This window comes from Microtus ochrogaster, linkage group LG7_11, assembly GCF_000317375.1.
Source record: "Microtus ochrogaster isolate Prairie Vole_2 linkage group LG7_11, MicOch1.0, whole genome shotgun sequence".
NCBI classification, from domain to species: Eukaryota; Metazoa; Chordata; class Mammalia; order Rodentia; family Cricetidae; genus Microtus; species Microtus ochrogaster.
The window spans coordinates 9,360,069-9,387,472 of NC_022032.1; the positions used below are offsets into that span (position 1 = coordinate 9,360,069).

The 27,404-nt window shown below is 38.2% G+C and overlaps 1 protein-coding gene across 3 annotated transcripts in view; it reads right to left on the minus strand.

Annotated features, from left to right (window-relative positions):
• The window catches only part of Wrn (Werner syndrome RecQ like helicase), a 96,015-nt gene that overhangs the window by 20,586 nt on the left and 48,025 nt on the right, over positions 1 to 27,404 (minus strand). For all 3 annotated transcript variants that reach the window (XM_026786927.1, XM_005362508.3, XM_026786926.1), the window contains 10 exons: positions 25,878 to 26,065; positions 24,873 to 25,047; positions 21,965 to 22,146; positions 18,053 to 18,154; positions 17,707 to 17,799; positions 14,141 to 14,282; positions 5,564 to 5,734; positions 5,391 to 5,488; positions 4,691 to 4,742; positions 3,912 to 3,982 (listed from right to left, as the gene is read on the minus strand). In XM_026786927.1, coding sequence (XP_026642728.1) covers positions 3,912 to 3,982; positions 4,691 to 4,742; positions 5,391 to 5,488; positions 5,564 to 5,734; positions 14,141 to 14,282; positions 17,707 to 17,799; positions 18,053 to 18,154; positions 21,965 to 22,146; positions 24,873 to 25,047; positions 25,878 to 26,065 — 1,274 coding nt within the window. The remainder of the gene's footprint in view (positions 1 to 3,911; positions 3,983 to 4,690; positions 4,743 to 5,390; positions 5,489 to 5,563; positions 5,735 to 14,140; positions 14,283 to 17,706; positions 17,800 to 18,052; positions 18,155 to 21,964; positions 22,147 to 24,872; positions 25,048 to 25,877; positions 26,066 to 27,404) is intronic.

The following is a 27,404-nucleotide window of genomic DNA, read 5'->3' on the forward strand; positions in this document are numbered from 1 at the left end:
GTGTGTGTGTGTGTGTGTAACAAAAGTAAAGCACTATGAGAACTGGGGCAAGGGTCTGCAAGGTGAGGGGAAGTAAACATAGTAAATGGGATCTAACTGTCAGGAAAGCAGGAAGAATCCTAGGGAAGATGAAGGGGTCCTAGCAAGAGAGGAAGGAAGCATGGAGGAAGTGAGGCAGGTAGAGAAAGGAAGTATGGAGGAAGTGGAGCAGGTAAAAAACAATGAAGTACACAATACAGGTACAAAAATAACCTAAGGAAACTCATTTATTTGTATTCCAAACAAAACCTAATCTAAAAGTGTTGTGCATGATTATTACAAGCACCCAAAGGAAAGGTCGAGGTGACTACAGAAAACATCAGTTAGGAGCAGATACCTCGACCTTCAAGCACCACATTGTTAAAGCAGCAGGAATAAGTTTACATGTGACTGTAACCGAGAGGCTGAGAGGTGATAGTGAACAACAGTTTTTAGAAACGAAAATCTGATTGCAAAAATCCAATCTTCCCTAAATGAGAGCAGATAAAAGGAAGCTGCAAGAAAGCAGACAGACCAAAGGGGGTTAAATAGAAATGAGTAAAACCTAAAGTCACCTCAAGAAAAAACAACACTATTATTATTATTTGGTTTTTTGAGATAGGGTTTCTCTGTAGCTTTGGAGTCTATCCTGAAACTTGCTCTGTAGACCAGGCTGGCCTCGAACTCGCTCCTGAGTGCTGGGACTAAAGGGATGCAACACCACCCAGCAAAAAAGAAAAAGAAAACCAGAAAAAGAAAGTAAAGAGAGACAGTTATTAATATCAAGAAAGATACACCAGGCAGTGGTGGTGCACGTCTTTAATCCCAGCACTCAGAAGGCAGAGGCAGGCAGATCTCTGTGAGTTTGAGGCTAGCCTGGGCTACAGGGCAAGTTCTGAAACAGCCAGAGCTACACAGAGAAACCCTGTCTTGGAAAAAACAAAAAGATAAAAACAGTGTCAGTCAAAGTAATACAGTTTTCGTATTCTATTTGTAATATTTGTACATTTACAAAATTATAAAAAAGAATAATGACAAACATTGTGCTTAGGGAACTGAGGAAAGGGAAACTCACCATAATAAAAAGCCAACCCCCTGTTATATAAAGTTCAAAAGTCTTCAAAAGTGCACCATTTAGAAAAAGGGTTGCGAACTCCAGAGAGATCAGTTAAAAGATTTGAAAATGACTTCTAGTATAGAAGAGAACAAATTTAGGGAGGGGGGGCATGAACTGTTGTACTTTTTATAAGCCTCAATTTATCAACTGACTTTTTATATGTGCTATTTAATGAACACTTGACTGTATTATCACATGACAATGGAGGCGCTGGGAAGAGAGCTTAGCTGGTGCTCGGCATGCAAGCATGATGACTGAGTTTGACCCTTGGAATCCACACACTGTGAAGGCCAGGCGTGGAGGTGTACATTTATTATCCTGGCACTGGGGAGCTAGAGACAGTGGATCCCTGGAACTCACTAGTCAAACAAACAGCCTAGCCTACTTGATGAGCCAGAGGCCAAGGAGAGAATTAAAAAAAAAAAAAATGGATGGGTCCTAAGCAATGAACCCAAAGTTGTCCTCCAGCTTCCATATGAGCATGCACACATGTGAACGTTCCTCCCACAGGAACACAGAAACACACACACACAGAGTTGTAGATATGTTACCATCCTGCTTACTTCTGTATGCTAAGTCTATATTCTAAAGTGAGTTTCTGGACTATTCCATAGGTATCCAGAACTCAATATATCCCTAAACTCTTCTTTTGTAACCTTAGTCCCTAAGTATCTAAATCCCTTCAAACCATTTCTTATGCTGCCCACTGAAAAGAAAGACAACATTATCATCGGTACTAAAAAACACCTTCAAGATCTCCCTTTTCTTAACCCACTGTCTTTTCAATCAGAGTCCTAACACTCTATTTCCTCATTTACAGGACTATTGTTTTCTCCTCCGTGCCCACAGCCACATTCCTCCTCTTGTAAAAACACTGAAGTTAACATCCCTGTTTGTGTTTTCACCACAATTCTGAGCTGTCTACAATCTATTCTTCACAGGAATGATTAAAAAATTATCACCCCAGGGACCACTACAAAAACCCATTTATTTTACTTAGACTTACAGGTAAAGAATAAAGCTCAAAAGAAGAATATTTTATAGCATGTTAGGTTACACAGACTTAAAACTCCAATGTCTCTAATTCATAGCACATTAATTGCCTTTTAAATTATCTATGGCTGCTTTGATGACAACTGCGAGGGAGAACCATTGCAATGGAAGCTTTGACCTCAAAAACGAAAACACTGCCTGACCCTTTACAGAACAGTCTGCAGCCCATGTTAATATGTCACTGTTGGCAGAACACTGGCATGTCACTGCTAGTTTACTGAACACGTGTCTTAGCTCTCGGCTGAGTGCTTAGCAGGGTCCAGACATGCTGGCCTGTATTTATGTCTCCAGACTTCAGGTGACTGTTCCCACTACTAAGTCATCTCTAAGCCACTGCTGAGCTGTGTAGTAATAACACATGTTTTATATTTAACTAATGTTTTGCCTGCGAGTATGTATGTATGTATGTATGTGCACCACGTGTGTGTCTAGTGCCCACAGAGGTTAGAAGAAGGCATCAGATTGTCTGCAACTGTATCTACAAACAGTTGCCAGCCACCAGAGGGGTGCTGGGAACTGAACCCTGGTCCTCTGCAAGAGCCATAGTAGTCTAAACCACTGGTCCCTCTTCTCTCCACGGATTGTAGTTTTGTCGTTTTATGTGCCTTTCTCTGGACATCCCACTGGATCGTTAACATTGGGGGAGTGTGGTAACAACACTGTAATTCCCTTTGAGTCCCGGGCCTCAAATGGTGCCAGCATTACAAAGCAGGCACGTGAAAACACAGTTAACATTTCAATGTAGAAATGCTTCACGATACTGGGTGGACACTGTCATACATACTTCTCAAGCTATCTAAATAAAACTTTAGTAATTGCATATCACACAGTCAAACAAGACTGTTTATAATAAGGAAATTACTACTGTGATAGATGTTCTGTCAGATCCAAAGGAGTGCTATATAAATGATCGAAGCACAGGAAGTGTGTGGGTCTTACAGCATGTTCACTTTAACCTGATATGAATATAAATATAGTTCATTTGATCTTTGTATATACCATAGCCATGACACTTCTCTTATCTGGTCCTCAGACAGGATATTACATTCTATACAGTTTCCACACTTCTATTATGTCAGCAAGTCACACAGTAAGATTAAAAATATGAACAGCTGGGTTTGTAGCGCAGTGATAGAGGGCTTATCTAACACAAGCAGGTCCTGGGCTCCTTCCCCAGCACAAGAAAACAGCGAATTAAAACTACAATGGGCATTTTAGCTTTATTCTCTAGCAATTTTTACATTTCCAGTCTTATTACTATAATACTTTTATATGAAAATTTGTTGGGAATATGTATTATATATTATACATATATATAATATAATATAATATAATGTATAATATAATAACAGTAATTAAAAGCTAGAGGTGGGCAAATATAGAAGTGGATCAGCAATCTCATTAGCTATATATGCACAAACAGGTTAATGACCTGACCCTTGATATATTTAACTTCAGAATGAGAATAATTGTGGCCACCTCACAAATGGTAGATATCAAATGCACTGGGAACAAAGATGCCTAAGAAGCATGATTGACTACCCGAACTTCCCACTTGTCTCTTTTACTCATTCTTGATCCACAGAGACTGTGTTCTGATTTTCATCTGTTTTTGCAATGAAACAACCCAACAACTAATAGTCATTTTTCTTTAGGAAAGAAAGTAAAATCGTAATATCAATAATATTAGCAAGTATAAAATATTAAAATTGGAACTCTGTACCTTTTTTTAAGAATGTCACTCCCAGAAGATTTTTCAGATGCTTTGTACGAATACATTCTCTCCAAATTAGACTATTTTCCACAAATAAAGTCCATCAAAAAGAAATTAAAAAGCATTTAAATACAAAGAAAAGAAGTTTTTTTAAAAAAAAAACTCACAATAACAACTAAGTAACCAAGTCTTCAAAGGAATAAGCCGTCAACATCACCACCTCTGGAGACTTTAAAGGCAGTTTAAAAAGAGAGAGCTCCAAAGACAGTCCTAAGACACAAAAGCCCCGGTTACAGGGCTGATTCAACTCCACGTTGACACTAACAAGCGGGAGTGGACACTAGGAGACTTAATTCACCATTTGCCCATCGCCATGATCTAATTAGCTAAGGACAGCCATGCATAAAGAATCTGTAGTAGTTACTGAGAGACTAGCAAAAGAAAAAAGTAAATATGTGTCCATTAGCAGATGGGATGGGTGTGGGGCTTTAGTGACACTATTTAGGAAACAGGTTTATTTATTACCAGTAAGTATCATCATATATTAAAAGCCTCAGGACAAATTATTTATAAAATAAGCATTAAAAGAAAAATAAATTACTTTGTGAAATACTTCTCTGTTGACCCAAGAAGTTGCATCATATTTCTATTCTGGCCACATCATTTCTCCCTGTAGTTTGTGCTTTTTCTATGTGCTGTTCTTCTAGCTAGCAGCAATGCGAACATAGGATTTTAAACCAGGAGCGGTATTCATGAATGAAATACTAAGAACCACCTTGAAAACAAACCTGCTCGGCAGTTAATCCAATTGGCTTGACATCAGAAGATACAGGAGTAGAACTGAAAAACGGTAAAATTAAAACATCTAAGTTAAAATGTAATCAAACAATTCATGAGTCATCGTTCTACTCTGAAAACACTGATTTCCCAGACAAAAGAGATTCAAAGAAAAAAACCTGATACGTGATCACTAACATTTGCGCTGATACTAAAAAGCAGGCGCAAGCATACTACCTTCCTACACGTACACTAGGGAGGTGATTCACCAATTCCTTATCTTCACCCCATGTTGCCTTAAGCAACAGGCAAGAGAACTTGCTTGTTCTTCCTTTTATTTTATATGGCCATGGGGGGGACTGTAATTCGTAGCTTCAATGTAACAGCAGTATGTACAAAATCACAGAAATGTACTTCCAAGTCCCTTTCCTCTTTGCACAGTTACGGAAGGCGAAAGGATTTCCTCTAGCCCATTTTCTTCTGTAAGGGACACTTCTTTAACCTTACCTCTGAAAGCAGCTTCCTATGGATACCTGACATCCTCCAGGAAAGTGTTCTATAGCCTACCCTTCCCTAGCACTCCCTTCCACCACTCACGCTCCGTGAGACAACTGATTTTACCTGTACAGTGTCTATAAACCGCTAGAATTTGACTCACTTAAGTGAAACTAGAAGATTTCAAGTTAATGGAGGAAAAAAGAAAAGAAGAACCTTGGCAGCCGAACCTTCCTTGGACACATCTCTTCATTAGCCTGAAGGAGAAGACTCGGAGGAGATTGCATACTGGCTTCACAAAGCCATTTTCTACCCTATCAAAAGCAAGAAGAATCTTAATGCACCGTGCGAGGGACTGAGACAAACAGGTAGATCTCTGTGCTGTTTACCTTTTTTGTGAGGGAGCAAGTCTTTACAAACTTGTTTTGCTTGGGAACTTCTACCAATAATCCTTCAGCTATGAGATGGTGAGAAAGGGCCTTCCACCAGCTCTCTGCTCGGTCTTTGCCAGCGCCAAAAAGCTTGTGACGGCGATATTTATCGGCAAGACGCTGAGAATTCTGAAATCGGAAATAAAGGGTCTAAGAATGTATATTCAAATAAACAGGCCAAATAAAGCAAAAAGCCTACCTAGCAATTCTTTGGGTTTAAAAATAAATTTCAGCTTTTAAACCTCTTGGATTTTTATGTCCCTCCTTTTCATTCTGAACACTCAATTGCCGAATGTGTAATGAAAATAGTATTCTGTCTTAAATATGGAAAAATCCTCACATAATTCAGATGCACTTCCCAGTGGATGGGTTTGGGTATGTCTGGAATATTTCATCTTTGCTATGACTAGAAACTCTGAGCAACAAGTGTCTAAAAACAGACATAATTTTAGAACAGGAGTGATAAAAGAAAATATGACCAGATAGTCAAGCAAAAATCCATGGTTTTATTTCTCACCGCACGGTTATTTCTCACTGCGTGCTTACTTCTCACTGCGTGGTTACTTCTCACTGCGCTTGTGCTCCTAGCACTTACAAAGTCTACTTAATGCTGATCACCTGAGACACCTACACAAACAGTGTGTGCCAAATAATTGATCTTGGGGTAGTGATACTTCTTCTGAGTGATGGTGGAACTCTTAGGAGAGACTCTTTCGCCGTTAAATTCTAGAAACATGAGTTGTCGTATGCAAGTTTACTGCCCCATAACAGAGGCGACTCCACTATAAAGTACTCATCTCTTCCCTGCAAGCTCTTACTGCCAATTTCACTCATTCTATCCATTTAACTACTTTAACAGTTCAGGGTAGTGTGTGTCACATGGCATCACAGAAAATTACATGCGTATAATGTCATTGAGATGACGGTGATGGATTAAAATTCATCTATCATTACCTCTGTCTACCGTGCCCTCTGTCACCCAACTGGAAAGCCACAAACATTTCTAGCTTTATCCAGAATTCTGACCGTGATCTGAGTTCTGTTAATCAGATGCTATCATTTGCATGACAAGTGCAGGCAGGATGGGAGACAAAGCCCACTCCCGTACAATATGTGCAAGCACGCAGAGATATAGAGGGTCGCACATAATTGTGACCCAGCCGTGTTAGGATCTCAACACAGAATCATCGCCTACAGGCTTATGCATTTGAAAAACTGGTCCTCAGCTGGAGATTCTCCTTTGAGAGGCTGTGGAATCTTTGGGGATGGAGGCACGGCAGGTGAAATGGATCACTGGTGGCAGATCTCTGAGAAGTTACGGCCTGGCAAAACTTCTAGCCTGACATTGCTTCCAGCCTGAGTTCTTCTGCTTCCTATAAGCTCTGGTGATATGGTCAGCTGTACATTACCAATATTATGGACAAATCCATGTTAATCTATGTATCCCTTGAACCATGACCCCAAAATAAGCTTCTCCCTTAAGTTCCTTCTACCAGGCATCCAGTCATCATTATGAGAAAAGCAATTAATGTAGGTGGACGTGGCACTCTTTCCTTATTAATAATCCTCGTGGATGCCAAACCTCATTGTGGTCAGTCCAAGTAAACTTCTCAAGTCACACGCACGCCGGCTGAATTTGTTTTAAGCACTAATACACAACATGGAGACGACAACTATTGAAGTGTACTGTAATCGCCTCTGACAAAAGAATTGTTTCTGTCCATGCCAAAGAAACAGCAAAACTGTGGGAAAGATGTTATTTTGTTTGATGAGAGCAGCCATTTTGATATACATGTAGTTCACAATATTCTTCCTCGGTATGCAGTCAGGTTTCCCTGATTAGCCATGAAGAGCTGCTGGGTAGTAGGAGAGTCTATTGTTTGCAATTAACACCAAAAGGATTGAGGTGCCTAACTAGCATTACTAGTTCTCGACACTAAAGATGATTGATTACTCTAGCCTTTTTTTTCTTCCTAAGTGAAAAAAAAAAACTAAATAGAATGTACATATTTACTGGGATGGAGTAGTGAGGCTTTTCTTGATCAGCAACAAAATATCTCTTCCCTTTATGATCAATAATCATTGTGAATACGGTGTACTATAAATTTACTGTGTAAATACATTTATGTAACCATGTTTCCATGGTAACCACCAGGCAGAGACCGAAGCCTCTTTATTCCTTGATATGTTACATCTTTGTTTTAAAATAATCCTATGCCTGGCACAGTTAGAAGCTCAAACTAAACTGAGCAACCTGTTTCAAAACATCACAATAAAGATTGTTAAAAATATTTATTCTTTGTTTTACTTGTATCACTGTTTGCACACATGTATGTATGTATGTACATATGTACACCATGTGCACGCAGTGCCTATGGAAGCTAGATGAAGGCAGCAGGTTCCTCTCAATGTGGACTTACAGAAGATTGTGAGCTGTCATGTAGGTACTAGCTACCCAATCCAGGTCCGATGCAAGAGCAGAGGTTGCTCTTAATCACTAAGCCACCTCCCCATGACCACAATAAAAATTTGAACAAATACTTAATGGCATCTGACTCTAAGCAAAAAATCTGCATTAACTTCATAAATGTTCTAGTTAAGCTGGATGATGATGGCACACACCTTTAATGCCAGCACTAGGGAGACAGAGGCAGGAGAATCTCCATGAGTTCAAGGCCAGTCTAGTCTACAAGAGTTAGAGTTAGTTCTAGGACAGCCAGCATGTTATCCAGAGAAATCCTGTCTCAAAAAACAAAACAGAACAAAATGTTCTAGTTAACTTACCAAGTTATCCACTGGATAAGCAAAACTACTCATCAGAGATAAAATATAGTATCTATTTTGTCATTTTTAGCCCTGAGAGCCTGTATGTACTCCAGGGAATGTAATCTTGCAAAGGAAATTTTCATACTGTTCTTTAACTTTAAAACTCAACTTGAAAAAAAAATAAGGTTCAACAAGTGGACTTATTACAGAGTGTAGAACCCAAGAACTGATGATAAAAGCTAGAATAAAAAGAACTGATGACCAGGGCACCCCACCCAAGGAGTGGGCAGCTGGAGAGACAAAACCTTTGCACTAGTATCTGATACAACAGAAAATGGGGGAGAAAAAAATAGTACTTCTCCAAATTAACTTCCTCAAAAATCAAATTGCTTTTTGTAGTAAATTTTTTCTTGTTGGGAATAGCATTATCTTTTATCATTCTTCCTTCTTTTCATGTTCAAATCTCTACAACAACTATATTCTTCCTACAGCCTCACAAGACAGAAACTTCCTGTTTTCCCCTTCAGAAATTCCCTGACTCCCCTATGCGTGCTCTCTTCCGACTTCAGCAACAGTCCCTGACCATCCATGTGTCCCGTGTCCCTTTCTGTACCAGGTTATACTTATTTTCTCCCACGCAACACCGTCTACACTAGGTATTGACCCGCATCTAAGTCAGTACTCTAGGCTCTACAAAATAAATGTAGTGCCTAACGCAAAAATAGATGTTCAATAACTCAAGAAGGCTTAGGTTTCTAGCTACCTCCTCCTCCCCCATTTCTCATTCCAGTTCCTATAATCCAAAGGCATTCACAGCTCACATTTCAGCGCTTCAGGAGGTAATTCTGTGTGAACCAAGGGCCTTGTGCATTATAAACAAATTTTCAGTACTGAGCAAACCCAACACACAGCGATATATTTCAATCATATGAAATAATTCGTCTAGAATATTAAAATGCACAGCCATTTCCTGTCATATAATTTTAAAAATTTGGAGAGTAAAACTACCAACGGTTACAACTGACTGTGGTAGCACATGCCTGCAATCCAGGCGCCCAGGAGGTTTAGACAGGAGAATCACAAGGGCCAATCCAAACATGATCTTGTCTCTAAAATGCATACATACAGACATACTTACATGACACAAGCACGCATGCACACATGTATGCACACACACATAAATCTATCAACATTTCTAACAGCCGTACAAGTCAAATCTCTAGACTCAGTGGATAAAGGACTTGATGCCTAAATATGAGGACCTGAGTTTATGTCCCCAGCCCCTATATAGAGAGTAGATACGGCAATCAATTAAAAACAAATCAAATGTCTCAATGCTAGACTGAAACCCTGAAACATCTACAAGAAAGAGTATGGAGTACACGTGAAAATACAAGCTCGGGAAAGAACTTTCTGAAAAGGACCCCAGTCATCTAGAAAACAGGATCCCTAATCGACAAGTAAGATTTCATGAAATAAAAAGGCTGCACTATAAAAGAAACAGTTACTCAACTGAAGAAGCAGCCTATAGAATGGAAATACCAGCCACGCATCTGACAGAGGGTGTGTAGAGAATACACAAAGATTTCAAAAAATTAAACATCAAGAAAACAAACAAAAAGTAGGCTACAGAACTAACCAGAATTTTCAGAAGAAAGACAAAATGGCTAGGAAATGTTTTTAAAATATTTACCATCCTTGACCATCAAAAATTCAAGTTGAATCTACTTTGAGGATAAGATTTTTTTTAAAAAGACAAGAAATGCTGACGATGCTCTGGGGAACCCTTGTGTACTATTTGTGGGAATGAAAACTGGTGTTAAACCTCTTTAAGGGTGTAGCCCCTGGTAGGTATATCACATTCCAGCAGATGACCCCATACCCATCAACAGGGTGGGAGGAGGGCATAAAGCTGGGATGGGGTGCAGAGGTGCAGAGATGTATCTGGAAAGAGTTGGGAAAATAGTAGAAGGTGATTATAACCAAATTACAGTCTCACAAGTGGATCCTACCAGTGAACATTTAGAATAGTGTGTTTCATTTGGAGATCTGTAGAATCCAAGAAACTAGAGAGGGATCATTAGTAGGGGTGGGGGAAGGGAAGAAAATCTTAGCAGAGGGGGATGACAACGCGTGACGGAGAGGGGGAAACGTGCAGAGTGGGATGAGAAGGTAGGATGGAGGAGTAGGTGGGGAGGAGGGTAACACTAAACATTGTTTTAAAAGCCCATATAAAAACTTACTATTTTATAAGCATCCTACACACACACACACACACACACACACACACACACACACACACACACACACGAGAGAGTAAATGAAGTTACCCTACACAGGGGCTAACCTACTCAAGGAAGCCACAGGTCACCAACCAAAGAACCCAGTGTCATGTGTGGGACACCCCCTCTCAAACTGTTGCTAAATTTGTCCTATAGATCCCCCAAACAATACAGGCCACTGCCACTCTTAGTTTCCCACCAGAACTTGGGTGCAAGGTTGAATTGCTAAAGACACCACGTGCTTTGGCCACTGGACATGGAGAAGTCAAGTCAGCACTGACCAGGAAGCTTCCTTTTTCCTGGCTAGCTTTCACAGTACTAGAAGGTATTATGCAGCCTGCTAGGGGAGGAAAAGGCAAGTCCTACCCAGTTGTTAATGCTGTGCAACTAACATCTGGCACGTCCAGATGTGCCCAAAGGTACAATAGTGGCATGAATATTATAGGGTTAACCAAGCACTTTCTGACAGGATTTAAGCATCTTCCTTTCCCTACCACTCCCATAACCACTCCGCAGGAGGAACTACATCCATGATAAATCTGACCAGAACCTTTGGTTAGGGAGCTCACAGGTCCCAGGGATGAATCTATTACTATTATTCTGGTAAACAAACATAGAATAAAACTCGCCTCTAAATTCCTATCCCTGTACCCGCAGGCTAGTACCACTCTCAAGCCTCTTCAGAGGTTCTTAGTGCACTGGATGGTGTTAATGCAGACACTCGCAACTGCTCCAAGTACAAAGAACACGTGTCTGTGGACCGTTTATCCACAAGCGGGACATCTATGTTACACTCCTTCCTGCAAGGCTCCAGGTTCATCCCAAAAGGGGATATAAAGATTGTTAGAGTCAGAGGTCATACAGGACTGGGATTGGAATAAACAGTGTCTTTTGGGCATGACAGACCACTGCACCCATTAATTCACAGCATCTGTGGGTGTCTGCACACACTCAAGCTAGTATAATTTTCAGCATGGGGTAGAGAGGTTCATGAGCCCCTACTGAGCACCTATTGAAAGCTGATGGCTTTGGAAGGAGAGAATCATTCTTCTTTAAGGATGTAGCCCCGGTAGGTTGGACACATGCCAGTAGATGGCCCCATACTCATCACCAGGGTTTGGGGAGGGTATAAAGTTGGGATGGGGTGAAAAGGTGGAGGGATAGATCTGGGAAGAGTTGGGAGAATAGTGTATGGGGGGATGATTATTATCAAAATACATTGCATACATGTATGAACTCTTGAAAAGGTAATGAAAATAATTAAGAAAACAAGCTGGGTGCACGTGGTAGCACTGCCTACAACTGTAGCACTGGGTGGCAGGAACTGAAGTCGGGACAATGTCAAAGACTCCAGGCAAATCGGTCTATCCAAAACACTGGGCTCCAGGTTCACTGACAAACTGTCTCAAAAGAAAGATAATAATAAGAGCAAACAGGTGAAGATACTCAAATTCCACCTCTGGTGTTCACACGTGCACACATAGGTGAGAGCATTCACACACATGCACATGTGCACACACACACACACACACACACACACACACAGAGACGCATCCCAATATAGTGTCTAAGTGTTATCTAATTCAGGAAGATGGCAATCTTATGGATGTAAATGATCATGTTTTTCTTTAAATTACAGCCACTGACTATGTTCTGACATGGTCAAACAATGTGAGAGCTTTTTACATGGTGAGCTGTTGAGTCAGTGAACACAAAGTTCTCCAGGCAATACTGGTGACTTCGTAATCAGGCACATTAAAACAAAAACTGAAACTCCACTTTACAAACTTATAGATAAACTGAGTTCATAATATTTAGAAAAACAGGTGTGACCGAATCAAGCCCTACAGAAACCATATGTATGTTCATAAACATCATCTCTTCAAAGTCACTCCAAAACTGGCGGCTATATCATCTTACATATTAACAATACCTACAAAGGTATTAACTTGTCCTAAATTGGAACAACTTGCTTAGTTCTCGAGAGAATTACAGTTATAATTTTCCAACAATATCCCAGTAGATACCAGGATCCATGAACGCAGGAGCAGGTGACTCCCCTTGTTCTCGCTATCGTTAGCACTCACGGATTTCCATTAAGTGATACTTTTTCAAAGCTTTCCACTCTTAGCTAGCAAGGGTAGTATAAAGTTTCACTGAGGGCGAGCTGCTTAATTTGAGGACTCCCAGAAGGCACTGTCAGTATAAGAGGTCTGACTTGGTTTTCAAATAATAAGTGAAACCTGATCCCTCTTGTGACCACTTGAAGTCTGTCTAGAAGCAAACTTTATTGATATTGGATATAGCTGGATTATACCAAATTAAAACAAGGTAGTTTTATAAATTGCTCACATTGGATATAAGGTTTAAAGTGACAAGGATAGAAATTAACGTATAGGTTTAAATTATTTGAGCTGATCTGCAAAGCTGATAAAAGTAAAAATTCCTTAGCAACACTTCTATTGCTAAAAATTTAGGCAAATTTGCCATTTAAAACCAAAATCTTAAAACCCTTTTATCTTGAAAACATCGAGATCTAAAAAGGTAATATAAGTTTTAATGAGTTTCATTAAAAATAGTTCACAACTAATCCCATAGAATACTTACTAAGCAAAAGCAAAACCATTTACAGGAAGCATTTGACTATTTAACAAGAAAATGTTTACCTTAAGGATTTTAAAATTCTATATAAAAATGAACATTTATTTTTTACTATAAAGCATATTTTTTAACCAGGAGATATCTCTGCAAAGTATCATGCCTTCTACTATTGGTTTACTTAAGTGATATTAATATACAGGTCTTAAGTTCACAGACTTTAATTCAGAAATAAAATTACCATATAAGCAGAAGGACTAGAGAAAAGCAGGTTTGAAAGTGTGAGGGTTGGGTCTTAAGCACGTTCGTGAATGACATTTGTCAGCATAATGAGGGCACATGAATCACTCAAAACAGAAAGTAGTTCAATTAAACTCAGTTATTCAACTTATAAAGAACCAAAATAAACAAAACCCTCTTCTTGAAATGTTAAGTACTTCCAACTTGAGATACAATCAGAGCCAAGAATATGCTGCCATATACTGTTACTGAGCACAGACACTTACAAAATAATTCCCAAAACTAAAATTTTGTGCAAAGAACACAATTGTACCTGGGCACCAGAAGATACAGTTTTGTTCTACCAATCCCTAGATACAATGAAAGTTAACTTTCTTTAATTATCCCAAGAAACCCCAGTCTAGGGATTAATGCAATTGCAGTGTGGTAAGCTAATACATTATTTCCAGTCTGCAGTGCACAGCTGAACACCGCCAGCAAAACAGCATCTGATGGGATACAGGAGTTGTTCAAAGCAACAACTTCAGGGTTAAGCTGGAACTCAAGATGACTCTGAGTTGCCAGTAAGTCATCTAAAGCCAGAGTTACAGACACGGCAGCGGGAAGCACAGTCAGAAACTGTCACAGGAGTCACTACAGATACACTTACAGATCCTCGAAGAAACAAAATAGGAATCCCAATTCCAAACTTCTCCTCTAAGATGTCCACAGCAGAGAGCAGCTGGAATGCTTGTGGACCAAAGTCTTGGAATGTGTCATCTGGGTCGTTAGTGGAATAGCAATGACTCAATCTGAAGAAAAGCAATAGCATACTAAGAAAACACAGACAAAGCATGTTTCTTCAGAAATAAAGAGATATAACGATGAACCATGTTAAAAAATATCTCAAATGTGTCCAATGCTTCTGAAACCACAAATAAAGCTTATTACAATCAAGAGCACGTGGCATTATCTAAAACACAGAAATCAGATTACAGCATCCCAGAGACTGCTTTCTTATACCCAGAAGCTAAGTTTCATGGAGGCACTCAGGAGATAGCAGGCTCAAGAAAACAGCGCTGCAGGATCCCAGCTCGGGCAGCTTCACATAGTCAATGATATAAATACTGGACGCTTGTGTTAATTTACACCAGAAAAGGAAGCTAATGAAAAAGTTTTTAACTTAAAAAAGTTGTTATGCACCAGCATGCTAGTTTGAAACCTAGTATTTTTTAAATATTTATTTATTTATTATGTATACAATATTCTGTCTGTATGTATGCCTGCAGGCCAGAAGAGGACACAAGACCTCATTACAAATGGTTGTGAGCCACCATGTGGTTGCTGTGAATTGAACTCAGGACCTTTGGAAGAGCAGGCAATGCTCTTAACCTCTGAGCCATCTCTCCAGCCCCGAAACCTAGTATTTTTAAAATACAACACAGGAGCTTATGAACTTGTCATCCTGGTACATTTAGCAGTTAAATTCATTAGTTTCTCTCCAGGTTGATGCAAAATTATCATTAATGAAATAAGTATTATTTAGCTTGAGAACAAAAGAAATTCTCAGAGGCTGTCAACTATTATATTTAAATTACCAAATTCAACTACTTTCCATGTCAGACATATCTTTAAATAGCAGTGGGAATGCAGTCAAGATTCCAGATAGAAACATTCTGTTTGGATTTAAGGAAGAAAAGCCCTGCTTAGGTTTATTCTCTCACTTACCTCCATGGTAGGATGCTATGTGACTTTCTCTTCAGAGTGTCTAAAGTTATCATGTTTCCATAAACTATGATCCATATTTTATCTCGCCACTTTAAATGTATGGTATTGTGGTTATCACTAACCTCCAAAAGTTTTTAAAACTCTTACCCAACCCAAAATGCTGCTCCTGACATATAGCTACTGCACCCAGAGACACACCTAAGTCAAAGAAGGACCATCTGTGTTTCTTCTCTGTAGAGTAGAATACAGTCAAACTGTGCATATCCTATAAGCAGATTCATCAAACCTTCGTCACAATCAAGATCCAGCAAACACACTGTTCTCAAGTCCATGCTCCCTGCCTTTAACCTCTGCCAGCTGCTGAGCCTCCCTACAGTTCTGTCTTTCAGAGAAGACACTTGTGGAACCACACTGTAGAACTGGGCTATAACTTCATTTATTCTGGCGTGTGCCAGAATTTGTCACTGAAGCCAAGTGGGCTAGAGAGGTTCTAAAGGAGAAAGTCAGTAGTCCTTATAGTGGTTAGACAAGCATTTTGGATACATTTCACTGTGCCTGGACACTGCCCACTAGAGGACACTGAGAAACTGGCTCATGAGATCTGCCTTACTCAGTTTCTGAAAACTGATTTTTTTCAGAGAGTCCCTTTGTCCCCATGATTATGGGGTTTGCAGTAAATTTCTTTCACTTCGATATTGATAATCTGTGCTCCCCTTTTTTTCTGTCAGTCTTTTTATAAAAAGGTTTTTTAACTTTTATAATGAACTTCGGGGTTCAATGAATTTCCTCTACTGCTTCTGTTTTCTATTCACTGAGTTATGCATTTATTTTTATTACGTACTTCCTGTTAAGTTTCCTCTTAACTACCTACTTCTTTTTTCTTCTTGTTTTTTGAGACAGGTTTCTCTGCAGCTTTGGAGCCTGTCCTGGAACTAGCTCTTGTAGACCAGGCTGGCCCCAAACTCACAGAGATCTGCCTGCCTCTGCCTCCCAAGTGATAGAAGGCGAGCACCACCACCATCCGGCTTAGTTGCCTAGTTCTTAAAGCGAATGTTTTGTTATTTGTATGATGTGTATACTCCAAAATGTTGCTTTTAACACTACAAATTATCTTGACAGAATCATACTAGCTATATCCCAGACATTTCATATTCTTATTACATGGTTCAAAAATGCCTTCTGATTTGTTGTATGACTTTGACTCACAAATTATTTAGAAGTACACTGTTTTATTTCTAAGGGTTTGGAGAGTCCCCTTTTCTTCCCACTGCTGCTTTCTAACTTAACTTTAACTCTACTAAAGTAAAAAACATATTTTATCCAAATAGAATATTTTCATTTGTCAGGGCTTGTTTGATGACTCAGAGGAAATACATGTGCCCAAGTATTCCAGACGCCCTTGAAAAGAACGGGTGAAAGGCTCATAAGAAACTAATAAGAGCTGGTTTGCTGTTAGTCTTCCTGTCTGAACCCTGAGTCCTGCGATTACAGGCATGCCCATCACTCTTGGCATTCCTTACCCACTTTTGTCCACTAATTCTATTAATGACTAGTAAACAAGAGTTGATGTCACCAAATGTCCCTGTGGGTTTCTGTTCCCCCTTTTAGTTCTGCAGGTTCTTGAGTGAGGTCTGTGCATAAGCAGGATTATGACTTCAGGGCTGTATGGCTAACATGTCAAAAAGGCTATGCTATGGGGCTCAATTGTTTGGTCAGACAATAAACTGGATGCCACAGCAAATGTATTTTGTAGATGTGAACACTACTGATAAAGAGATGACTTTAAATAAGGAAACTATGCTCGATAATTACTCTCTTTGAGTTAAAAGTCTCAGCAAAAACAGGCTTGCTGTATAAGGAATTCTGTTGAACGCTGTAACATCAGCTCTTGCCTGACGTAGTGTCCAGACCACTGGCTTATGCTATAAGTTTTAAGACTTGCCAACAATGTCCAATATCACCCCCTTCTCTGTTCTTTCTTTCTCATCCCTCCTTTCCCCTTGTGCCCTCTCGCCCTCCTGCACGCCCTCGCTCATGCCCTTGCTCTAGCCTTGGTGCCATTTCTCTGAAGAACTTTGGCATTTTTGCATTGTCCAGTGTCCTTCTTTATCTTGGATAATATGCTTTGTTCTAAAGTCCACACTGCCAATACTAAATTAGCAACTTAAGTTTTTCTTTATTAGTATTTTCACAGTATTTTGTATTTAGTTATTTTTAACCTATCTGTATAACTTTACTTGGCCTTATGGAAAAAAAAAACCGATAGTAATCTTTTGAAATACACTTTGATAATTTATACCTTTAATGAGTACTTTAAGGCTATTTATATTTAAATGTAACTGTTGACTAGCTAGATTTACTATTTTCTGACTTTATTGTATAAAAGTAAACCTCTTTACAATGTTTTATTTTAAATAAAGTAACTATGCCATTTTTAAAAACTAATGAAGCATGATTTGAGGAGAAGGAGAAGACAGCTTCTAGGATTCCTCAAGAAGGAATGTTTACCTGGACCTGCAGTTGTCACAGCACTTCTCAGTCCCCATAATGTCCACGGAGGCCCTTTGCAGTCGCTTGTCCTCAAAGTGGGACAAGATGATTCTGACGAAGAGGAAGTTTTAAATTAAAGAACAAATATGAACATGTTAAACCCACCACCCAGTGAGGTACATACCACCATTACTGCAGTTATTCGGGACCCCATCACTTCATATCAATTTATTTAAACACAAATAAACCCGTCCTAAAATTCAGCATGTACACAGCAATTATTCTTTAAAAATACTTTAATTGACTTTTTAAAAGTGCCATCTAAAGGCCTATGCTTCTAACCGATAAAACAAGTAATACATACTGCCGCCTGCATCGACTGGAATGAAGATATTTTTCCATTTTCGCTAACATCTTTAATTTATACAACCGGAACTTTTCGTTGTGTATCTCAAGAAAGTGATGCCTGCAAATTGAAAATCACAAGAACATTTAAAATTATCCTGTCAATTTTGTTATTTGAATTTTATAGCCCACAGAATCCCCCACTGCATCACAATTTCTGTCTCCCTAGGAATGGCCTGTATTTTTCCCAGTCATGCCCCATGACAGGAGAATTTCATCGATGACTTTGAAGGTTTTCAGTTTGATTTACAGACCACATATGTCATAGTTTCTAGTGAGCTTTCGAACATATAGGCCCTGAACATTTTACAGGAAATGTATCTTTTGTCTTAATGGAGGTTTTATAAGAAAGTGGAAGCATCTATGTAAGGAACACTGAGAGAGGCTCATCACTGCAGTGTGAACCTTCCTCCCATGGGCTTTCGGAGGACAGCCCAGCCCTACACTTTCCATCTGTACTGTGGGCACTTAGAGCAACAGGGAAGTGTTAGAATCAGGTTTCTTCCTTGGACAGTCACAACTAATCTTTGGGCCACAATACTGAACGTGCTTCGGACTGTGAACACTTGTTTGCATCTGTAAGAGTCAGTGCTGCTACAGCTCAACACAACGGTTACTTTCTAGCCTTCTGTGAGCAAATTCCATGAATTTCAAATATCAGGTGATGAAATCTTCCAGGCAGTATTACACATCTTTCCAAGAATTAAAAAAAGTCTGTGTGAAGTGGTTTTTAGATTTTGCAATATGAAATTCTGATTTAATATATAAGAATTAGATGATAATGCTGAACCTCATCATTATGGACTACACTCACTAATGTTTGCAACACCCAGCCTTCTGATTACTCAAAATATCCTACACAGTATTCAAGGGGTTCTAGAAAGTCTGAATGTACAATGATCCATCATTCAAAACTATTATCAATGGATGGCACTACTTACAATGTATTTTTTTCTCCAAATCCCCTAAATTAGAAACACTGATTCCTGTGAAGCTATCTAATCTCATGCTTACTAGCTCATAGATTTTTTTGAAAATCAGTTTTATCTAGTTTCCCCATCCTTCTGAGATAGAATGAACAAAAAAAAAAAAAAAAAAAAACAACTGTCTATACTCAGAACTCTATCTTAGTACATTTGGTTGGGATGAAATATATTTGAATGATCTATCTCTTCCATGTTCATTTCATTTGAAAAAAGGAAACTCAATAAAATATTTATTATTTTTATTTTGCTACTACTAAATAATTTAAATACATTATTTCACAAAAAAGAAATTTTAACAAATTCTAAATTCATTAATATTAAGAGAAATCAGTTGCAGATAGTCAAGGATTCATTAGATTGAGATTATTCTCCAAATTGTTCTCTTTGAAGCAAAAGATGGCAGTAACTACTGGATATGAATATAAAAATAGTAAATATAATCATTGGGACACTGCCTGTGTTATGACTCTGCAGTAAGAAATACAAAATCACATAATAAGGAATATCATATTACATAATAATGACTGAGGCAGTGGCCCTAAATATGCTTGTCTAGGATGAGTGAGGTCCAGATTTGATACCCAGCAGTACAGAATTAAACAAATAAACAAACATCAGGTAGCTAAAATCACTGCATGATCATTTAGACAACTTTCTTTTCTCAGTCACAGAATTTTAGCATAAGATAGCCTAAAACTTTTATAAATCACATTGACCCTTGAAGCTAAGACTTAGCAACTCTTTGTTTTCTTGTGTAAGTTCAAAATCTTGACAGTACAACTTCATCCTCAACCCTAGCTCTACTCTGTTGTATCCTTACCCTAGAGTTTTTGCCACTTTTTCATGGACACAGAGCACTCTATCTGTACTAAAAGTTCAAGCATCTCATCCTTTGCACCCACTAACTCAGCACTTAGAGATTCGGTTAGCCCCAAGTTAAACCCCTATCAGACCTAACGATGGATGCATCTGAACTGAACATGCTGAAACACTTTTCTTGTCATTATTCCCAAAACATTTCATTATAAAACAATTTATCCATCTTTTTTTTATAATAGATATTATATGCAAGCTAGAGACAAAGAATACAGGAGAGTACACAGCCTGTATACAAATGCTGTGCTGTTCTGTACAAGAGACTTGAGCATGGTGAGAATTCTGGTATCTTGAGGGTCCTAGACCCATGGATAATAATTGACAACTGTATAGGTGTTCTGGAACCACTATTACTTCCTGATCAATCCTAATGAGATAAACCTCTTAGCATACCTTTTAAGCCCAAGTAAACCAGAACTGTAACTATTGATGAGCTTGCATTAGAAAACCCAGGCCTATAATGTTTCCAGCATGTTAGCATAATGCACAAATAAAATAAGTTCTGGTATTAACCAACTGCTATTTGATATATTCCAAATTTAATAGTAGCTTTCACAGATGTGTTCTATCCAACATATTTAACATTAGTTTCAAAAAGGTTTGATAAAGACAGAGATGCCTTGCCTGGAGAGACAGCTCAATGGTTAAGAACACTTGCTTACAGGGAACCAGAGTTCAGCTTACATCTTACAAAGTAAAATACACTGACTATTCCTAGAAGAAAGACTTAGATTTTATCACAAAATTTCTGACTTCTCTATCCCAACTCTTGAGCTGTTACTTCTTCAGGGAAGCATTACCTGACTTTCCAAGTTGGTAAACAGCACACTCCACTCTAAGCAACTTTCTTTCATAGCACTTAACAATTAAATAAATACATTTATCAAACTATTTGGACAACCTTTAGTTCTAACATTCCAGAAGCAGAGGGATGTTTACAAGTTCAAGGCCAGTTTGGTCTATATTCCAGACCAGCCAATGTTACAGAGTGAGACTGTCTTAAAACGGACAATAAGAACAAAGATACATTTATATGATCTTCTAAAAAAATTAATAATCGACACTTCCAAGTACAAAATGAGAATAATAAAAAGAACACTATGCATGCGTATGTACACAGTTCTCTAGTTAAGATCTCCCACTCCAACTAGATGGAGTCTACAAAAGCAGGCACCATGCCTCCTTTTATTTAGCTTTGTATCCTTGGCACTCAGGCCATGGTGTTCAAAAGGAAGATGTTCTATGATGAAGATGAACAATACCTGCATTGGGTAGGCTCAACCATCATTCTACTAAGATGAACTAATGTGTCCCCTGAAGATCCTAACTTATTCATCAACCTGGAAGAACATTTGAAAGCTCCCTCATGTTAACAGGCTCAGTAGTTGAGGTGTACTGGCTTCTTTCCCTGGTCTCCCATAGATAAAGAGGTAAATACTGCACCTAAGATTTTTGTAAGTTGGAGCTGTTCTTTCAAATATAATCTAACAGAACTTAAGTGACAACTTACTTAGTATTTAAGTTGTTTTCCTTTTCACAAATTTAAACAGTGAACACTTCCTATTTTATGATAGCACTCTGTCAATATACTAGGACATGATTATCCATATATAGTCCACAAGGCAATTTTCACAGTCTATGAGCAACGGCATGCGCTTATGAAACTAATCATGGAAACAATAGTAAATCTGGAGACATATCATTTAAAGGGAGGGTATTGCTCACTGCCGCACAACAGGACAGTATACATAAGACCTATGATACCTGTCCAGGAAGAGTCCTGACCTTCTCAGTTTCTCATGCTAACTGGATATTGGTAGAAATGGCTCATCCCCTATGTGAGAAGACCATGGTGCTCTTGATGGACGTTCTGTTAGTTTAGCTTACTTTTCAGTTGGGACCCCTTTAAATATACTCACAGATTCCCCCCAAAATTTGGACACTACCTCCAATATTTTATTGGAAAGTAAAAAATAAACTTGTAAGGTGAAAGCAATAAGCATTTTTACCTAGTTAAGTTGAAGTCTGCTGGAGCCCAGAGTACGTGACAAGAACTCGGAAGTCCATCCCGGCCAGCTCTACCGATTTCCTGGTAATAGGATTCCATTTCCTTAGGAGCGCCATAATGAATAACTTTGCGAATGTCGGCTTTATTAATGCCCATTCCGAAAGCTATAGTAGCTACAACACACTGAGAATGCAATAACACAATGAAAACCACATTTCAACATAACTAAAACTTTAAAAATAAGACAATGTTCATTCACTGATGCAAAACTGAATTCAGTATAACTTCAGCCAAACACTTACAGACCAAAAGATTGATTATCTATCCAAATACAGATAAAGGCTAGTGATCATAAGGAGTGATTTCTGTTCATCTCTGTGAGAAACAGCCAATAAAGAAGTTTCTCTGGATATTGCAGCTATGGGAAACAGTTGCTACAGTAAATAAAACTTGTGTATCATGAGGTTTCAGGTGTTCTGACCTGATAACAGAATGTCTTATTCTAAGAATTACATCATTCACGACTGTAGAGTGAAATGCAGTTGTAGTAGCAGTTGATGCTACATCTTTTAGATGGGCACAATACCAAGAAGATAAAACTGTCAAACAACATAATATGAATAAACCTAGGAAAACACCATTTATATGGCTGGGAAAAAAACTCCCAGAAGAATTACTGTTAAGTACATAGAAAACAAAAATCTCTAATAACAAGAATACAAAACAATAAGCAAAAATGTAGCAATATAAGGATTAAAGTAAAATGTTTAGGTTAATAACTATATAACAGCTAACCCAAATTATGATGTAAGCCAACAGGGAAGGAAAGGGGTCTAGGTATGCACAGACATGGGAGGGAGAGGGCAATAACACATAGGAAAGACAGGAGAACTTGCAACATTTTATGTGGGGAATCAAATAGAAAATCATAAAAACTAACAAATATTAATATAGCAATGTAAGCAAATTATGGGGAGGTAGAGCAATAAACACCTACAGGGTCAGTGGGGTAGATTAGGAGAGGAGACAGGAAGATGTCTCTCTCACTGAAGACATAACAGAACTATCTGCAAGTACAGATTAAATTAAAGCATTGTTAATAACATGTTCTAGGATGGGCAGGGAGAATGACAGAAAAGGAGGAAAGGAAGAATATAGGAAATCAAACTAAAACATGCAAAATAAAGATGACAAAATAGTAATAAAGGCACAAGGGTGGAAAGTGAAAGTTTTGGCAAAGAAAACAAGTTTGATACAGCTAGTAGTTAATAAACAATAAAATTCTAATCTTAACTAGATTATTTTTTCATTTGATGTCAACTAAACTACTAACCAGATTTTCAAACTACCCCTATAAACTTTCGGGTATAAATTAAAGTTATTTTACCAAACAAGTTATTCATAATTTATTTCAACAAAAGGTATCTTAAAATATAGGAAGAACAAAACTAAAAATCTGAGAACAAACAGTTACAAAGAATGGAAAGCTAAGCACACTTGTGATTTGATCTGAGTATACACTAAATTTAAGAAAAGTCTATCTTTTTCTAAAATTTATCAAATAGAAAATGATTCCAAACATCAGTTTAACATATGGAGAGCTACAGCTACAAAGTCCAGCTTCTGTGGCTGCCATAGAACAAAAAGCCATCGTAAAATGATAGAAATGACTAAAAATGGTTACACTGGCAGATTCAGCAGGCACTCAATAAACACTCAACAGAGAGTAATCAATTCTAAGAGTCTCCAACAATTTACACAAATGATAACATGTATTTCACCATGTTAAGAAAAGGAAAGGTCTCAAAACATATGTGAAGCTTTTGACTAACAGCCAGGAAGGATTCTACAAGGCCAGCAGTTAGACAAACACTACCAAATGTTTAACTAGAATGTCCACTATTGATATAAACTTTACTTTTTCTAAGATGGACTCAAATTAGTGACTTCCTGCATTAGAAAGGACCACTGAAGATTTTTAAGCCATCTTTTAAGATATCAATGCTCCAATCAAGTTATATATTGGCAGTGAGGTTTGACTGAGAACAGTCCTCACAGATTCATGTTGGATATTGATGGTGGCAGAACTGTTTGCGAAGAATTAGGTGGTGTGCTTTTACTGGGGGAGGCAGGCTTTGCAGCAGGTCCTGAAATTTCAAAAGCCCACGTCATTCCAGTCAGCTCTCCCTGCCTGGTGCTTATGGATCAAGACGTAAGCTCTCAGCTACTGCTCCAGAAACATGCCTTCCTGCTTGCTGCCATGCTTGTCACCATGATGATCACAGACTCAACCTCTCAAACTGTGAGCCCCAGTAAACTGTTTCTTCTGTAAGTCGCCTTCATCATGTACCTTAGCACAGAAAAGTAACTGAGACAGGCAGTAACCAGATGTGTCCAACAAAATGCCCTACCCTGAAGTAGTAAATTATTTATTAACGTAGACAAGAATCTATAACCAAGCAGAAGAGCTGTTCCTACCATTGGAAAGAGTAAGGGCAAGAACGGGTGCTGTCAGGTGGGAGCAAGCACCTGTACACCTGCTGCTCCTTCCTGGGGTTCACAGCCAATGCCTTTGCCCTTATTACCTACGCTCTATTAACCTGACAAACTTAAGACTCTCCTCGGTTTCCAACTCCTACACAGCCACTCTCAGGACAAAACCTACTTTGGCAAAGCTAGTGTTTCTCCTCTGTGTTGCTCAGTAACAGATACATACAATTTGTTATTTACACTAAACTGTGTAGTTCACTATCTACTTTTACCCTTATCAGAGTACCTTATCAGAGTAACTACACTCGTAGCTGGTGTGGCTCTGCTGGAAGCTTTGAAAAATCTGGTGAGTAAATATTTGATGGATACTTCTATTTACTATAAAAAAAAAATCAGAGAAAGACAATTGGTTCTCATACCTTAATCTCATCTCTAAGGAACCAATGATGAACATCCTTCCTTTTATTAATGTTCAAGCCTGCATGGTAAGCTCTGCAGGCCAAGTTCAGCTTCCCAAGTTCGGCAGTTACTTGTTCTGTCATTTTTCTGGAAGGACAATAGATGATTGTAGGGCCTTCAAATTCCCAGGCATGGCTGCAGAGGGGGTGGGGACAGAGGAGGCAAACACGTGTATTATATGTATGCTTCAGGGTAGTTTGGGATTTATCCTGAACAATCTTTGCTCTCTACTAAGTCTTTAAGGAGTCAGCAGGCCAAGAAGAAAGCACTGGAGCTCTCGGAAACCTGACATTGTAAACAAACGTGGAAATGAACCGTGCGAACTCAGAATTCTAGCATTCAAGACTGGCCCAAATTAGAGCTAAAATCAGTAATCTGGCTCTTTTTAGAAGAAAACTTAATTTTTAGAACTTATAAGGTATGATCTAAAGACCTCTAGAAAGACAGCACAGTAGATCAGTCCTTACTTACTTAAGAGGTAAGTGAAGCTTCATTCTTACATAAAATATTATATAAGATTTAAAGATAAAATATTACTCCAAATGATGGAGGAGGGTCATTTGTCTATGTATTACTTTCATTGGTTAATAAAGAAACTGCCTAGGCCTTTGATAGGACAGAAAATTAGGTAGGCGGAGTAGACAGAACAGAATGCACTTTTTAAAAATATATCTTTAAGAAGGAAGACGGTCACTATAAGAAGAAATAGCCATAGACAATGAGAATAATGTGTACTGAAAAAAAAGACCAGAGATTAGGGGTTAGGTAGTGACATAACTATAGAAATGTCCAGTTTAAAAGAAGCCTTTGACAAGAGAACTTGTCCCTTTACTGTAATAGGAAAGTATAGTACAACGTATTCAAGGAGATGCTAGAGTAGCAAAACACTAAACATATATAAATAAGAAATAGGAAAAAATAAGTAACTTATTTAAGAAGAATTTTTTCTGTTATTAGATCTTTACCTTGACTTTTGGACAAGAAATGGCTTTAGATCCTGAAGGATATTCCCTGTTTTTCGGCCAACTTCTAAGTACAGATTTGGTCGATCAAATCCAGTACAGGTGATCTGAGGGTTTTTCAAGTTTAAGCAATGTATGATATCTTCCCGGATCGAAGAACTTGCAGTAGCAGAGAGTGCAATGACGGGAACCTGGGTAAATACAATATAAATGGATTTTAAAGTGACAGGAAGCCCATTGATTTTCACTGTCTTCCCACAGACCAACAGTCACGACAACACGGGAACTATGGCCAAGACTTTCACATGATTGCCTTATTTAAATATTTATTTCTTTTTAATCATGTTGGGGATGAAACCCAGGATCCTGGGCATGGTATGTGAGTGCTCTACCACTGACCTACATGCCCTGAGTAAGAAAGAAAACTGTTTTCAAAAGAGAAAATTATCTCCTACTTAGTAAATTAAATAGTAAATCCATAAGATTTCAATGCAATTTATCTTGCCCCATTAAATTGAAACTATTTATTAGCCATCTATAATATAGTGCTGATAGAAGCAGAGATTATATTTGTTTTTTAATAATCTGTAATTAACAATCCATAAGCCCTAACGGGGTTATAATTTAACAGCCGAGCTATATATAACTCATCTTTTGTTTGGCATGAAGGTTCCATCACAAATTATACTGGCATACGGTTTTTCAGCTGTAGAAGCAATGCTCTTAACAGCCTTGACGACTTGTCTTCGGTTTCACTGAGTGGTCAGTGCCATGCTGTACATAGCGAATATGCAGAAGGTGAAACCTGTACTAACTGATTCCTGAGACACCAAGTCATTGTCTATTCAGTTTAGCAGTTCTTGACAGGAGGCACAGTAGATAACAAGAAAAAACTAGTATTTCTTTCAGAAATTCATGATACCATTGCTTTATCAGAAAAAATAGGTTGTCTTAAAATTTATTTTTATATCATTAGTCATTCTATTGCTAAGAATACAACTTTCTTTAAAAATGCTTTTTTACCTGTTAGAGATAGAGGAAACAATATCCTCATAAAATTAATTACTCAAATATACTGTGACTGCCTCACAAACTAATTTAAGCATTTATCTTGTAGCTAAGTATAAATGCATGTGCAGCTTGCCAATTTGCAAAGAAATATGTATACAATTTGACTTAAAATTAAAGCAAAATACAATTTCTTGGAGAATGAGTGTGACCAAAGTTCCATAAATATGTTATGGAGATATAATGAAACCCATTATTCTGAACAATATAAATTAATAAAAATAAAAATGGTCAATATAAAATAAATATTGCCAGTAAAAATAGTATAGATTAAGATAAAGTTTCAAGTATTACTTAATTTTTGTGAGGTTAGAAAAATAAAACTTAGCCAGCTGGAGCACACCTTTAATCCCAGCACTCAGCAGGGCAGGCAGAAGCAGGGGATCTCTGTGAGTTCAAGGTCAGCCTGGTCTATAGACCAAGTTCCAAGACAGGCTCATAAGCTACACAGAGAAGTCCTGT